Source organism: Gordionus sp. m RMFG-2023, chromosome 3 (assembly GCF_954871325.1).
Source record: "Gordionus sp. m RMFG-2023 chromosome 3, tfGorSpeb1-WG-v2, whole genome shotgun sequence".
NCBI classification, from domain to species: Eukaryota; Metazoa; Nematomorpha; class Gordioida; order Chordodea; family Parachordodidae; genus Gordionus; species Gordionus sp. m RMFG-2023.
This window is the reverse complement of record NC_088777.1, coordinates 34051222-34069391: the sequence shown is the minus strand read 5'-3', so window position 1 is coordinate 34069391 and position 18170 is coordinate 34051222. Positions and strand designations below refer to the sequence as shown.

Sequence of the window (18170 nt, the reverse complement as noted above, 5' to 3'; positions counted from 1 at the left end):
AAATGGCGAGAGACCTATTTTCAATACAAGGATCGTCAACCCCATGTGAGCGACTCTTTTCTGTTGGAGTGCATATGGTTACCAAATATAGAATGTCGTTAAAAGAGAATACAATGCGGAAAACTTTGTGTTTAAAAAATGTTTGTTGTCAAATTTGTCTTCTATATGATATAAATATTATATTGATTTTTCTACATTATATATAAATATGCTATATATGTATGCTTCTACTTTATCTAACTAATAAAATTTGTTTGTCTTTTATCCGTAGTTAAATTTTACAAAATAAATTTAATATTCGATCTTTTTTAATTTATGGTTAAATAAAATAATTGAATCGAATAATCATTTTATTATTCGTACGAATAGGAATAATGAATTATTCGATTCGTATTTTTGTAGTTATATATTAGCTTAAGCATGATGTTATTTCATCATCATCTGATTCTGAATTAATATTATCATGGCCCATATATTATATATACCTTGCTAACATCAAATATTCAATAAATCAATTCTATCCTTGCCAAATGCAAAATGTATCCAAAAAATATAATATCAAGTTTTAAAATCTTCAAGTAATTTAAAGAGATACTTTATTGTAATATTTTATAATATAATAATTTATTTTAGATTTTGTATTTCTTAGGCTTATAAATTATTATGATTATAGATTAGATACATAAAGTAAAAAATCATCATATATAGATATAAAAGATTTGCTATCTTTTAGAATTTATTTATTTTAGTATGATTATTTGAAATTTGTTTTTATTTTTATCAAGTGTTTTATATTTTAATAGTTGAACACAATTTAAAGTAATATAAATTTATAAATTTTAGAAATTATTAGATTTATATGATATATAAGTTTTTATATATTAATAATTAATAAGAAATTTTTTTAATAAATAAAAATATTTTTTATTCACTTAAAATATTAATTTTAAATATTGCTAATAAATTGTCTTAAAAAATATATATATTTTATTTATATTAAATTTTTAAAAAAAGTTTTGAACGAACGTGAACATGGTGAACACGTTCAATTCGATTCTTTTAGAAATATCTACATCACTACTAATTATAAAACATTTGTTTTAATGTAAGCCAGCAATTACTACCCAATTCTGGTTCAGGATCTAGGTTTTGAGTTATTTCTAGCTAAAAAATAGATCCTCAAAAAATTTTAATAAATTTTTAGCTTTCTATATGGATATCCCTTTTTTGCTAATATAGAATTTCTATTTTTGCTAATCTCAAAAAAACATAATTTTTTTTAACCCTCAAGTTAACGAAGCTCGTGACAACTGACGAAGCCCTTTATTGAATAATAATTTTGTAATATAAATGGAAAGCCATTTTGTAACTATTTTTTTTGAAAGCCTTTTGATATTTATTGGACCCCATAGAACATTCAAATTAATACAGGAATTGGAGGGACGGTTATCTCTCATCATTTAGTCAGTGATCTCTTGGATCGTAGGCTAAGCATATTCTGCTAAGATGAGTCTCTTGCTTATAAAAAAGACTCAAATTTAGTTCAATTAACCAATTCCACTTCCGGCATAAGTTAATATTTTTGAGCTTGAAAAATATAAAAATATTACAACGAACATAATATAACAAACATTTTTTATTCAGTTCATATATTAAAAAATCTTTGTTAAAACGTTATAATCATTAATCCACAATAAGTAAATTATTACATTTGCAAAAAAATAATAATTCCAAAATGATAATTTTTCAAATTTTCATAGAAAAAACATTAACTTTTATACTTTCTCTAAAAATATTAAAAAAAAGGTACTACAAAATACATTTTAAAATATAAAAACATTAACTGCAATCTATATAAAAAGGCATTTAAATCTTCTATTGTGGACACTCTAAAACGTAACACGGCGTACTTTTCTTTTTTGGATTACCCAGGAACATATCACAACGCATGGTTTTACCATTCTGTAAGTTTAAAAATAAATATAAAGTATTGCGCTTTTAAAATTGAAAAAATATTAAAATATTTTGTCAAAAAATCTGACATCTACCAGAATTAAATTTTAAATTCAACATATCCTCGTTTGAGCTATTTGAAAAAAAGAGATCGAAATTTATACATACTATACTTATATTTATGTCAGAAAAACATAGGATGAAATACATAAAATATTTATCTCAAGCGTCAATTATGCCTATTAGAATCATCAGGGCAGGCGATAACATCAATAAAATATCGGTCCATGGACCAAGAAAATATTTAATGTTATATTTCCCTTATATTCTTCTCAATTATAAAATGAATTTTGAAAAATCGGGAAGTGAGAAATACTATTCATTTTCAATTTTGTTATAAATAGATAAACATTAAATTATCAAAGTTATTTCTGAATATTTAAATTGAAGGCATAATTTATAATATTTATATATTGGAGACCTAATCGTATCCAACCCAGATTCCAGTTTCTGGGATGGGGAATGATTTTATTTAAAAATCTGAGCCAGGTTGGGCCTAAATTTTTCTTTTACAAACCTTAAACATTCAGGCTAAGATTTAATATAATAAATTTAAGTTCAATTAATCAATTAAAAAACATGTTATATATCAATTAAACTCATCCTATAAAATAATTGACAAAATACAATCGAAGAGCAGGTTAGGTTGTAATAACCAAATTGATAAAACTCGGAAAAAGTATTTAAATTAAAATTTTAAATTACCAGTTATATGATTGCCAAAAGTTTATTCTAATGACGATAATGTCTTCAAAACTCACCCCTCCAATTTCAATAGCAATCGTTAAAAAAAAGTAGCTCGCTATTAGCTACTATTTTTAAAAAGTAGCTTTAGCTACTTTTAGACTACTTTTTATAAAAAAAATTTAAAAACAATTTTTTTTTATTTTGCATATAATGTAATTGTATAGTAAATAATATATAAAAATCAACATTTATAAATATTAAAATATAGTTAATTTTGATTATAAAAAAATTTATGTAATAAATTTTAAATATTCATGGTAATTTGTTGAATTTTAATAATAAAATCATCTCAATATTATCATCCCCAAGTCTAAAGCGACGATCAGAAAGTATCAGTTTTGCCTTACTAAATAATCTGTGTGTCTCACCTTCAGCTTTATCCTCACCATATATTCTATATTCATATTAAATAGAATAAATTATTCATCCCGTTTTTAATAGAAATGTGTAGTGATATTTATCAAAAATGGAGTGGTAAAATCATTAGGTTGCTATTATAAATTTTAAACCTCAGGAATTATGATGTAACTAAGTAAAAATATTTTATCAAATGAATACATTGAATTCCCTGTACTGTATATAAATTAATGGATATTAATCAATAAGAAATAAATATAGTAAAAATCTAATCATCCATGAAATATTCAATAACCATATCATATTAAATGTAAGCTCAATGACACTTGCAATAAAAACTAATGAAATAATCCATCTCTGTTGTAAATTTTATTAGTTAAATTCACTAATTTTTTTATAATTTGATATAAATTATGATATAATATTACTAAAATATGTATGTATTTAGTTAATAAAAATTCTATATATAATGTAAAATATTAAACAACTTTTAAATAAATACTGAAAAATTTAATTTATAATTTATTACTTGATTTAATTTTATTACTCTAAATATTTAAAAAATTAATTTATAATACTGAAGGCCTTCAGCTAATTGGACCCATTATCGGTCACCATCTTGCAAACTTTATTATGAATACTAAAAGACTTGTGCACGTCAATAATTTTATTTGGAAGTACATCGTATGACTGGCATCCTATTATCCTTTTGAGGGCTGGGTCTAGCCAATGGCCTGTGATTCCCAAATAAGCTCAAAAATATTTAATCAGATCAATTTATAAATATAAATAAGTGTTTACCTTCTGTTATGTGTCCAACTATCTGCCGTGGTACATATATGAAATATCTCTGATAATTCTACTATTAAAGCATCTTTCATCACTTTAAACTTATCTGCTATTTTATTCACAAGTGTCTGGCTACATAAAATAGTTGTACCAGGTGATAAAGTTTTAATCATCATAGTAAATGATGGATTATCAACCAAGGACTTTGGCTGAACTGTATCAATTATAAAATCCACAATATTATCAATTAATTTCTGAGAAATATTAGCATTTGTATTATAAATTAATTTTGTCTGAATGGAATTAGTCTTGGATGTAGATTCACCTATGTCAAATTTATTTAAATGTTGTTCAATTTTCTAAAAACTATTAGCATGAACAGTTTTATAAAATAAATATTATTATTTTATGTAAAAATGATAATTTACCTTTAAATGTTTCTAGAGGTTATATCTACTGGATTGATTTGAGGAAATATTTTTTTTACTTATAAACATATAAATCTGAAGCCAGTTTTTGTTTTAATATTTATCTTGAAAAATTTTTGAAATCTAGGGAATGGGAAAGTATTGCTATGAATATTATTTTCTTCCCTGGTATCTTCCATTTCATTAATATCATTGTCTGACTCTGAATCACTTTCAACGATTTGGATATCCATATGCAATGCCATTTTAAATTATTAACAGGTGATTTAGGTTTATAATACAAATTGAAAATATTATGTACAAATTGAAAATATATTTCAATTTCAAAATTAAATAATAAATCATAAAAATTATAATTAATTATGGTATTATACTTAAATTTTCGTGCTTGTACTTACATTCATTATATTTTTTAAAAGTAGCGCGCTAAAAAATTAAATAATTTTAAAAAAAGTAGCCGCTATTAGCTATAGCTACCAAAAAAGATAGCGCGCTAAGTAGCGCGCTACTTTAACAACTCTGGAGATAATCAGATTAAATAATATTTAATTATTAATTTAAAGTTATCAATTGATATTTCAAGGTTAATGTATTTGACATTAAGGAAGGTCATGTATTTTCTTGCTAATATTTTTTATGGACATAAAATAGAATAAAATAAACGTCAGATACAATACTCAAGTGAGATGATAGGTTGATATTTGTTATTGGTTGATTTTTAATAAAATATTTCTTCTAGTATTAATTATTTTATAAGAACTTTTTTGCAGAAAATTTAACGGACACAAAGTAGGTTTAAGAATGAGTAAGTGCTTTATATCATTCTAAAATTAAACCACAAATCGATGTAAATAAAATCAGGAATTATTTAACGGAGAGTCAGAGTATTTATCATAATATACGATGTAATAAGTAACCTTTCTAAAACCGCAGGACTCAGGGATATTGTCTATAACTACCATTCCACTATTGGGTAAGATATTTCTCTGGCAACGTATATCTTTACTATTTCTCCCGAAATGTACCTTATCTGTAAAAACTTTTTGAAATTTGAGCACTATATCCATACTCCCTTTACCGGCATTGTAAGCGTTAACTAAATAAGGTTAGTTGATCAATAATCAAAAAACAAAAGACGTAAAAATGTAGGAAAGTATAAGCATTTCAAACTAAGAATTACTAAATAAAAAAAACTATTTTTAAGAGAAAAAATATTTTACTTTCCATGGGTTCGGGTGGGCGTACTACTTCGATTGGAACTTTCTTAATTTTTTAATTATATAAAATATGACATTCATGTTTTATTTAAAATTAATAAAAATTTGATATAAGATTTATTATAAAAAAAAATCTACACAATAAACAAAGAAATGTAAATTTTCCCAGAATATATTATTAGTATTCTCTACCCCCAGTAAGTGTTGCTATATTCAAATCAATTCACTATCTGAGATAAGATTAGAGGGCTGAGGGATTAATTCTTCACTTTGAGGTCAGAAATGCTTCGGTTTTTAAGAGAAAAAAAATTACGGGATGGGGCTGCCGTCTTAGAATATTTTACCTAAAAGTTATGTGTCAACTTTCGGTATTATAATTATTTCGTTACTTTTAATAAATTTATATTGGTTCATTTCGGTTTAGAAATTCATATAGGCTTTTCAGTATAAGTTATAGATTTAAAAAAAAATCATAATGTATATTTTTTAGTTGACCCAATAATTTCTAATAATACTTTTACCAACATATCAAATTATTTTAAACATCGAACAGGTATAAGTACATTATTTTTAACTAATGGGCATGCATGATATTTTCTAAAACTATGAGCGACAAAGTGAGATTTGGGGACCACAATCAGCTCATTGCTTACCTCTAGCCTTTATAGAAAAATTTAGTCAAAAAGATAAAAAAATAAAATAAATTGAAAACTTACAGGCATAGTATATATTTTAGACCTCGGACAACTAATTTTAAATGTAGCTGTATTGATAACTTGGTCTCCTTCCATAACTTCAAGATCCGCATCATTCTCATAAAATCCATTGTTCTTTAAAATTAAAAAATAAAATCCAGTTATCGTACCTTGAAAATATATAATTTTAAATCTTTATAAAACTGGAATGTGGTTTCCTATAAACTATTATTTATTTTCTCACAATTTATTATAGTGGTGTGAAAACAATCACGGTATCGATAGGGTTATAATTAATTTCTGTTCATAAATAATTGAAGTTGTTATGATTTTGTACAAAACTAAATGAGCTTTTTTGGAAGAAAAATACAAGGAAACGGCCTTTTTACAAAATTGCTAAATACCTTATAGAATGATTTCAGTTCACTCATTTTCCTATATTATTTTTTTACAAGTTTTGGACAAGTTTATTAAATACTATCTCAATTGCATTCGAACATATGAAAATAAAATATTTTTAGATGCTGCTTATTAAATGCATTCCCATATAAATAAATCTTAATAGTTAAAACAAAATTATTTAATAATGGATCTTCATAATTTACAATTCACATAGCGGGAGATTATAATGATGACTTCCCATTCGCCATTTCAATAAAGCTTTTATATTTTCCTCCCTTCAATTCTATTTTCTGGCCTTCCTTATTTTTCCTTCTTACACGATAGTCACTTTATACATTTTCATAATATAAAAATAATGTGTACGAATATTGTTCCACATTGATTTATTCCTATATGGCAACTTATAGGCGAACCGAGCGGCAAATTTGGTCCGGAGTCAAATGTACAATCGTTGCATCTAACCCTACAACGCCTGTTTTTGGGGGTTTCTACTATAGCTACCAATCTCTCGTTCACGCAAATTATTTTGGCTTTAGTTTATAAAGTAAAGAGTTTTTGAATTTAGTTAGTTGATAAAGTAATGAAGTAAGAGAGGGATTTTAAAAAAACTGGAATCGAAGGCAACGATAATAAAAAAAAATGATAATAAAATCATTAATTACGTGGCTTTATGGAGTCATCGAGGCTTCGTTTCCTTATGTTGCTGGAACGGTCCGAAATTTGCTAATATTTGTTCGAAATATAAAATAAGTTTATTCTTATAAATATATATGATCAGAATTTATTGTGCTTTATAATAAAAGACATATATTTTTTTAATTATTTTAGTGCGCAGATTTGCATCATATTTCATAATAAACTATTAAATACACAGAAAAAATAAGCATAAGTGTATTCCATGCCTTTTGACTTTGTATAATCAAAACGAGTTTCATAAATGGGTAGGCAAGAATTAATTTTTAATTGACTAGTTAATGCATATTGCTCATTCGAACACAAGTTTGGGGGAAAAGTTTTATACTTTTTAATTCGTGTGAATTAAATTCTCTATATGATTAAAATTAACATATTTATGTACCTTTAATCTTTTATAGGTATTTTTGCAATAGTTAAATTTAATTTTTTTATCATTACTAAAATATTTTTAAAACATGGATTAAATTAGGTATATTTCTCTTACTTTTAAAAATTGATATGTACTATATTGTGTTGTTTAAACTTAATTTAATAAAAAAAAATTTTTTTTATGAAATTATAATTAACAAATTTAAAATCTTTACTTTATTAATCCAAAGCATGACAACATTCTAGAGATTATTAGATAATTTTTACAAAAAAAACCTACACACCACAATTAATTATAATTTTATGATTTATTATTTATTATTTAATTTTGAAATTATATTTATATTTTATATTTGTATTATAAAATCATCTGGCTTAAATTATTTAAAATGTTATCGCAAATGGATATTCAAATCGATGTAAGTGAGTCAAACAATGATGATATTAATGAAATGGAAGGTACCCTGGAAGAAAATGTTCTTGATAACAATAATACACTTTTCCATTTCTAAAATTTGAAAAATATTTTCAAATTAATATAAAAACAATAGGTGCCTGCAAATTTTGTTTAATATGTAAAAAAAATATATCCTCAAATAAATCTAGTAACTATAATTTCAAAAAATACCTAATGATAATTGTCATTTTTAAATTCTAATGGTATTTATTTTATAAGAAGGTTCATACCAACAGTTTTAAAGAGATAGAAAGACATCGTAATAATTTTAGTATAGGGGAGACTGCATCCAAAAAGATCAATAAAATTCAAGCTAAATTGATTAATAATAGATTCTAATATTTCTCAGATACTGGCTGATATAATCATTGTAGATTTTATAATTGATACAGCTTAGCCAATGTACTTCATTGATAATCCATCATTTATCATGATGATGAAAACTCTTTCCCCTATTTATGACACCAAACACTAATGATTAAGATAACAGATAACTTTGAAGTGATGAAAGATGCTTTAATACAGTGGCGTAGGCATGGGAGTGGGGGTTCACCCCCCCCCCCTTCCATAAAAAATGAAAAAAAAATTTTTTTTTTTAAATTTTAATTTAATAAATTCTTAATAAACGCTTGATTTTTATGTTTTAAATTCATTATAAATAATAATAGATATACACATTTGATTATTTTTATATTTATTTTTGGTTTGCAGCTATTTCACACCACCCAGAAAAAGGGATTTATTTATTCAAACGTATCAGGATATTGACCAAAAAATCAAAAAAAAAACTAAAAAGAATTTGTCCGACCAGATTCATCTAAAGACAAGAGTCGGTGAAACTCTTTATTGAACTATATGATATTGTCTTTGCAGCACTAAAATTTTATATATCAAGCAAGGAAAAAGATTCAGCAGATGCCGAAAATCTTTTGCAGGCTATTATTAAACACAGTTTTTAATTTCAATTCAATGTGTTTATTTTTTTATTTAATTATACATATGATTTTAGCAAAATGCTACAAAAAATTGATTTGGATTTAAGTGAGATTATGAATAGAGCAAAGGATATTGTTGAAATATTAACAAACATCAGAGAGAATGTGGATGAAAAATTTCATGAAATATATGAAAAAGTAAAGGAGATTGCTAATATGTTTGGAATTGAAATTTTTAAACCTAGAGTAGTCTCTAGACAATCCAATCGATCAAATATTGATGCATCAACTATTGAGAATTTTTATAAAATAAACATTTTTATTCCCCTTATTGATACATTTTTATTTCAATTAAAAGAAAGATTTATTAGTCATAATTATATTTTAAAAAGCTTTTATTTTCTTTTGCCGGTTTAGTCTAAACTGTTAATTACACTTGAAATACAATAGGATATTAAAAAAATCTCAGAGTTTTATGCTGATGATTTAGTAGGTTCATATGATAAGTTACTTTGTGAATAGAGTCTTTATACATTATAATGTTTAATATTAAAATCTGTATTATATAAAATATCAACATTTTGAAAATATTTTAATTAATAAAAATATATACATGATTAAATAATGGAATGTAAAATATATAATAAAATACCCTAAAATTTTGTTATATGAAAATATAAAACAATTTTAACAAATCCAAAAATATAAGCAATTAAGTGTTCAAAAAAATGGAGGTTTGGGGGGCGAACCTCCCCCCCCCCCATGATAAAATTCTGGCTACGCCACTGCTCTATAGCAGAGTTGTCAGAGATATCTTAATACCATGGCAGATATTTGGACAGATGACAAAAGATAAAAACTTATTTAAATTTATAAATTGATGCGTTATTAATATTTGAGCTAGAGAATCACAGGCCATTGGCTAGACTCTAAGACTCACAAAAGGATCTGTAGCATTAGCCCTTAAACGGATAATACGATGCTGGACATATTATGTACTTGCAAATAAAATTTATAATTCATCCCAATTTTAAACTAAACTGGCCATATATAAATTCCTATTGTGCTAAAAATCAACGTTATCGGCTCATGGTAAAGCTGAATAATCTCATACCAAACAAAAATGCTCTAGTTACAATTACAAAAACGACGTTCACTGATAATTTTTTTGAAATAAAGGATACTAATATAATAGAAAATCCTAGACGCATTATAATTTTTTTTATATTAAAAAAAAATACATATATATAAATACTGCCTTGCCCTCAAGTGCTAGTGTTTAGAGATTACTTAGTTAGGAGAAATTTATACTTTCTGATCGTCACTCTAGATTTGGGAACGATAGTATAGAAATGATTATAAATAATAATTTTTATTGCATAAATTATAGTCTTTTTACATAAATTTTTTTATATAGCCAAAGCTATTGAAAAAAAATAGTAATAGCGCGCTACTTTTTTTGATGGGTAGCGATAGAGATAGCGTGCTACATTTTATGACAAATAGCGATAGCGGTAGCGCGCTACTTTTAAAAGTAAGGTTTAACAACTCTAGGTTTTTTTGAGAAGAATGGTTTGATAAAAATCTTGCTTGAGAGATCTCTCTGCTAATGAAGAAATACTTGTGCTAAACAAAGAGATTGCTATAAGTATATATTTTTTTAACGAAAGGAAGAAGAGAGAAAAGATTTAGAATGCAAATGAATAATTGATATTAAAATTCAAGGAGTCGGATTTCATAATAAATAAGATTAAAGAAAGTTTCTGTTATAGTTTTATTAAGCTGATAATTTATGAAAATACAGAATATTTAAATGTAAGAAGAATTAAAAGAAGTTTTGATAGACTTAGAAATCAAATTCTGATAATTTAATAAAAAATTTCATGAAGAATAAGTTATAAAATTATTTATGATCACTAAAGATAATTGGAATATAGATGAAAATGAAGATCATATCGTTTTTTAGTACGATACTATTAGACGAAATCTGGAAAAATATGTTCTTAGGATGGGAAACCATATGGTCAAAATGGAAATGGTATGTAATGATTCAGTTCGATCATAGAGAGACCGTCAGAGAATAAGCTGCCCGGTTATATGGTGGAGAAGAAAGAGTGGAGACAATTGAAAACAACAAGTGATTTGGTAAACGGAGACGGTTATAACTGATGCCCGATGATGAGATGTTGGGCTTGTGGAGAACACCCTATACCTTTTTACAAGTTGTAATAGTGCCCGAACCAACAGTAAAACAAAGATTTGCAGTGAGGGAACAAATAAACAGGATGTTACATTATGGAATCGTAAAGAGCAAGATTATAAGGAATTACTTATGAGAGGGGATTATAAGAGTATTAAGTTTTTTTATTGCTAGCAGATTTTAATTATAACGACTGTTTATGCAAATCATATTTTTTCTGTGCAAATATATTATTCAGTTTTTTTTTAAATATATAACTATCAAATTACCAATGGAGGAAAAATTGAAATTATGAACATTGCATGTTTTTTGTGTTTGATAAAGTAATGATTTTATATTGTTAATTAATTTCATATAAATTTGTTTTATTAAATTAAATTTATAATTTACTACACATCAACAATTTAAAAAAAAAATATGTTTGATAACTTTCCTACATTACATTTTAAGCATGTCTTAGCAATATAGGGCTAATTACATTATGAGTGTAAATGTAAATATATAAAAAAAACAGAAACTGGATTAACTTTGAAACCAAAAATTTTAGTCAGGATATGCCATTATATCAGCACTAGAGAACGAAACAGATAACAACCTATTAAGTATAAGACATAATTATTTATCATATTTAAACCAACTATTAAAAATGCGAAAGTTTAAAAATTTATAAACAAAGAGATGAAATATAATTTCCATTTTCTTAATTTATTTAAAATTTCAATACCCTTTTAATAATTCTTCCGCGAACATCCACTTTGAAAACCGGGTATACGGAAAAGGGGCATGTCTCAGTCACTTGCTATATATAAAAATAGTTAATTATTTATCAATCTAATTGAAATTGGAACCATATTTTACGTCTACATATATACCCAAATTTTATTATTATCATGGCCAAAGATTTGCCGTTACTTGAATTAAAAGCACTGTATAAATATTTTGTTGAATCAAAAAAAAAGGGAGATGAGATGAGTTAACTCCTTAACTAAAAGTAATATTTAACATTATAAGTATTGATTGATGAAATTATTTTCTTGTAAATTCACATATTTCAGTCTAAAATATAAAATATAGAAAATATTTTTATTTTAAATTACAAAATTTTTTTTCGTTTACAAGAGTCTAATTAATAAAACAAGCTACACCATCCTTATTTATTAAAAAATTTGTTTAGGGCTCCTTTATTTATATTATATACAGTTAATATTATTTTCAAAATATATAATATTCCTATAATTCAATGTCGATGTATATTATATATATTATATATATATTATAGTATTACAATATCCATCGTTGCCTTTTTCACCAATAACAATGAGTGGATGGCTAACCAGATTTTCAGCATCAAATCGTTAAACATATTAGTTTTCATAAGAAGGCTGAAACATAATTATTTGAAAGTTTTTGTAAAGTGTTATAACTATATTATTTAACTAACAAATTATATAGTTAATTTGGACCAAAAATATAATGTTGGTAAATCATATTGTAGACATTGTCTGAAACCTCTTGTATGAAAACAGATTACCAGTTTTTTTAAAGAGGATATTCATCCTCACTTGAGAGATAGATCTGTTTGGAAGGTTTCACAATGAAATAGATTTTTTCTAAAAATATAATTTTTATAATATGTTTTACCTCTTGTGTTGTCTGTTTTGTAAATATTATTTCAAATAAAATCAATTATCATATCCTATTTAAAAATAGATTGCATTTTATAAATAAATTTAAAAAAACTAAAACTTTAAATTTCAAGAAAGTTCTATTTTAGAAAATTCATAAAATTTTTTAAATAAATAGAATTGCTTATTAAAACATTCTATAACAGAAATGATATAAGCGAACTGTTAGATAAAAAAATGCATAATATAAAAGACCCATCCATACTTAAATAGTTTGAGATTAATTGGTCCATGTGCTTATTTAAACTTTAATGGTAAATATTTAATAGCTTTAACAATTTGAGGAACAGTTTGCCCAAGCAAAAACCTCTGGTTTTGGATCTATTTTTTTAAAAATTAAAATTCTATGTAAAATCTAGCACTTAGGTATTTTGATGCATGGTAATACCAGGATTTCATATTATTTTAGTTTTACCCAGGGTCATAAATTCGTGGCTTTGATGATGTTAAAGCGTCATATCTGTCTGATATTCTCTGGGGTAAACTGGCGATGCTGCGGCCTAGTGGGTAATTTTTTAGTGGCTCCATACACTTTCCTTTGTAGCCGGGTCCACTAAATGGATTATTTCTATTTTTTTATTTAGTGCTTTTATTTATTTTAATAGATTATATAGAATATAAAAACATGCAAAATGTTTAAAACATAACAAATATTGAAACTATATTAAATTAAAAAAATATATTAAGTCGAGAGAAAAAAATAATTGAATTAAAAAAATAAAACATCTAAATTGGCGTTTTTCAGAAGTGCTTATTGTTTTGCTTGGATAGGCCTCTGGCTATTCATAACTAGTCTTGTCCATAATAAACAAAGGTTTGTAAGCTGTTCTGTGTCGTTGTTCGAAAGTAAATAGTAAACGGATCGAGATACGATAGCAGTCTCCCCTGCTTGTGGCATAGGCTGTTCCCTCTGTTACCTTTGCTGACCAGATAGATAAGGTAAAATTAAGTAACTAATCTTCGGTTGGGTGGATTAGCAGAATAAGTTTTCGGTTATTGATGGAACATGATACAAATGATAAATTAATATTGGTAATGGAGAGCGTTCCTCAAGATTTTATGGGGAGGGCAATTTGAAATCATATTTACTGGCAAGTTTTAAAAATTAAAAATATCCTCCAATGGATTTGATTTTAATTTCGTTATTTTGGAGAATTTCTGGAAATAGGAAGCTCCTGATTTCGGAAGCAGTAAAGAATGTTGAAATGTTTAAGAAATTTTAAACCTGATGTGAAGGCAAGAGTTTAAGGGTAGTTACTTTAATGTTAGATGTTCTAGGTTCTTTTTTTAGATATGTTTGGATAGTGGTTGAGCCACCTATTGGTTACATGAGAATTCAGATTTCGCCTTTAGTCATAGGAGTAAATATCTAGGTTGAGAGAAGAGTATTTTGTTCTTTAATATATTTTCATATTTTTTTTATTATTTAATGATACGTTTAAATGTCGAAAGCTAAGGGTGATTATGTCGAGAGCTTTATTTATTTTACTTATAGGGTCTAAGAGTTTAGCATCATCCAAATATCAAAAGTTCAGGTTAAGATCACAATTATCAATTATTTTATATATTGCAATAGAATAAGGGTAAACCTATAGAATCGCCATGCTGGAGTCCTTGCACTGACAAACATTTTTTATAAAATAGTATTGATAGTGATCCATTTTAAAATTGTATGTAATTTAAAAATTCTGGATATTTATCGGAAAAACTTTGAATTATATGCGGTATAACGAGTTGAAAGCATTCGTAATGAGATTCTTCAAAAATGATTCTAACTACATAGCTCGCAGTTTCACATCCTTCTTTAATCCCAAATTCTAATTAATTGGGTGCTAAAATATAAGATAAGAAATTTTTATTCGTTTGCAAATTATTTTAGGAATTATTGTTCAGAATAAATCCCTGACAATAGCTATAGGCTGAATTCCCCAATAGCCAAGCACCAAAAACTAGAAGGATTAAATTGTGTGAAACCCTCCATTGCCTTTGAAGTTGCTATGTTTAGGGATAATTGGCGAGGCTGCAACCTCATGGGCAATTTGTACTAGAGGGATTTCAGTCCGTTTTTATCCCTGCTTTGGGCGTGTCCCCTTTAAAGGTTTATTTTTATTATAAATGTTATCTATAAATTTTTACTTAGGAGCTATTACATTTTTAATAATTTTTTTTTATTATGATGCTCTACTCAGTTCACATATTTTATTTATAAAATAATATATAAAATCCTATTAATTGCACATGTAAAATTATTACATATTGCATTATAAATGCCACAGTTGGAGTCTACAGAGAAATTGAATTAATGGTAAATTTTAAAGTCAATATGGGCCATAAATATTCAATAATCGAATAAAATGTGTTCTTTACATATTTACCTTCCCCTGCTACCTTAGAGAACCCTCGTTTGCATATTAAATTAATAGACCAAACACAAGATGAAAATGTTTTGAAAAATCAGTCCTTTATTGAATACTTAAAGTTTTTATTTTAGACTTTACAGAGGATATATTCTTTATCACGCCTTTCCATTTTTATTTATTCTTATTTTAATTATATAACAAATTATTTTTTAAATAAAAATACAAAAAATTTAGAACGTTTATAGCAATTACCCATGGAAAATAAGAGCATGCAGAAAGACAATTTTTTCTTCAAAAAAAATTAATTTCAAGGCCAAGAAAATTTGAATTTAAACAAAAAGCGAACGAAGAATGAACCTTTATAATTTACTGAACTGTTATGGCCTTTTCTTTTAAATAAAATAAATTTCTAAAAATTTTAGAAAAACTTGAGTCTAAATTGTATTTTAATTCATATTTTCATATTTGTATAAAATTTCATAATCTAGTTTAATTTTGGTTTTATAATAATATAATAATTATTATTATAAATGTTTAATATCTTAAAGTAACATTTTATATTTGAAAAAATTCGGAAATTTTTTGGAAATGGCAAGCTAATCATCTCAGCCCATTTTCAGGGGGGTCGGGATGATCTTCACATAGTGTTGTCAAACGGCCCGATTTTTAAAAACGGCAGGATTAAGAATTTAGCTAAAATAATATTATGTAAGAATCGAGATTTGGCATAGAGGTCCAAACCTTTCTGCAATCTATGAGAAAAATCTCCAGGCTTACAATAATAATATTTAATCGACCATTTTTAAAAACAAATTAGGCCGTTTACAACACTAACTCATTGACGGAGACATAAAATATTACTAATAAGGCTGCTTACAAAATTAGGGTAAGATAAATATAAAAAGATAGGAAATGAAATGAATAAGAATAACAAAAGAATATAATATAAATAGAGAAAAAAAGAAAGAATATAGAAAACAATACGAAGAATAAAAAATAACTATTATAGAAAATATGATTTTTTTTTAATTAAAATTTATCATGCTATTACACAGTGGCGTAGACAAGGAAGGGGGGGAGGCTTTATGGTTGACCCCCCCCCCTCTTTAATCTCCGAATTTTTTTAATTACGAATAATTTTATTTCAAAGTTTCTATTTAGAAATAAAATAATATATAGGATATCAAAATGTTATATATTTTAAAAAACAAATAAAGAATTGTCAATTTTAAATGATCACATGGTTATAAATACATATTGAAAATTATATGAACTAAATATTAAATCAATAAAGATATATTGTAACTTTTCTGGCATAGTTAAATTGAATATTTATAAATATATTGTTAAACTAATTAGATAGTTTTAAAAATTTTAATTAATTTTTTATTTTAAAATAAAAGAAAAATCGTTTAATTTGGTAAATATAAACAGCATGGATCATGAAAAAGGAGATCGCTAAATGTTTGGGATTGAAATTTTTAAACCTAGAGTAGTTTATAGACAGTCCAATCGCTTAAATGTTGATGTATCAACGTCAGAGGATTTTTGTAAAATAAATATTTTTATTTCCTGTATTGATACATTTTGATTTTAATTAAAGGAAAGATTTATTAGTCACAATTTTATTTTAAAAACCTTTTATTTTCTTCTGCCGGTTGAGTCTGAATACACTTGAAACGCGAGGGGATATTAAGAAAATCTCAGATTTTATTCTGATGATTTATAAGGATCATATGATAACTCGCTTCCTGATGTCAAATTTTGGTATAAAAATCTTGACAGAATAAAGACTAAAAAATGGTTTGCAGGCACTTTTCATGTGTAATTGCACTTTAGATTCCCTGCCTGATACCAAAATATTGCCTTTTATTTTAGCTACCTTACCAATTAGTGCCCACACTAATGAAAGGTCTTTTTCAACTTTGAAAAGGTTAAAAACCTATTTGAGAAATAGATCCGTGAAAACCATTTAAATGGATTAGTCATTCTAAATATTTATAAGGTTAATCTAGATAAAAATTTGATTCTAGATGAATTAGGCAAATCTCAGAGAAAAGTAGACCACTCTTTATAAATTTAAATAATAAAATTGCAATATGATTATAATATGGTCTTAGTCATAAAATTTTTATATGCAAATCTTAATTATAATGAATTCTTAGTCATAATATTTATATATTTTTTATATTATGCTATTTTTTATACTTTAATATTTTAAATAAAATTATTGCATTTTCAATAAGAATTATTTATATTTTGATAATATACTCATTTGTATAAATTATAATTGTTAAATTACATTTTTTAAAATACCTTACAAGAATTACTCATATTTTATTGTAATTATATTGTTTTTAAATATAGTTATTTACAATAAATCTTTAATATATAATAATCTATATAAAATTTCTACATTTTGAAATTTATTTTATCGTATATTATCATTAAAATAAATCCATAGTTATATAAAGGGATGTTATTCATACTAGAGTATTTTAATAATATATAAAATCTCTAATTCTCTGCAAAATTTTGATACAAAAATTTAATTAAAATAATTATTTTTAACATAGAATAAGATATAGAGTGATCATAAAATAGGAGGTTTGGTGGGCGAATTTTTTTCCTTTCTATATAGAATGGATTGAATCAGCGTCTACATGGCAGAAAATTTGATGGAGGCAAACCCCTCCAAAATCTACCCATACCCACCTAAAAAAAATCCTGCGGGCTTCGGCCGCGAAATTTACAGACCTACGATGGTATAGGGATTTTATTTAAAAAATCTTATCTGCCACCATTTATAACCTTACAACA

At 25.4% G+C, this 18170-nt stretch overlaps 1 protein-coding gene across 1 annotated transcript; it reads right to left on the bottom strand.

Moving 5' to 3' along the window:
- Positions 1-1861: 1861 nt before the first annotated feature.
- Positions 1862-12962, bottom strand: LOC135927252 (uncharacterized). The gene is made up of 9 exons (XM_065463207.1): positions 12947-12962; positions 12591-12687; positions 12030-12104; positions 7311-7371; positions 7012-7178; positions 6268-6381; positions 5555-5597; positions 5252-5430; positions 1862-1962 (listed from the first exon to the last, which is right to left on the bottom strand). Exons 2-9 carry the CDS (start codon positions 12678-12680, stop codon positions 1876-1878), a joined length of 816 nt encoding a protein of 271 aa, XP_065319279.1. The 5' UTR covers positions 12681-12687; positions 12947-12962; the 3' UTR covers positions 1862-1875.
- Positions 12963-18170: the final 5208 nt, after the last annotated feature.

Excerpts from the sequence above, each read along its gene's own strand:
- LOC135927252 (XM_065463207.1), bottom strand. The coding sequence starts at position 12,680 with ATGAAAACTAATATGTTTAACGATTTGATGCTGAAAATCTGGTTAGCC. Across the intron at positions 7,372-12,029 it reads GCGGAAGAATTATTAAAAGG|CAAATTTCGGACCGTTCCAG; the intron begins GTATTGAAATTT and ends AACAAATATTAG. Across the intron at positions 6,382-7,011 it reads ATCAATGTGGAACAATATTC|AACAATGGATTTTATGAGAA; the intron begins GTACACATTATT and ends TTAATTTTAAAG.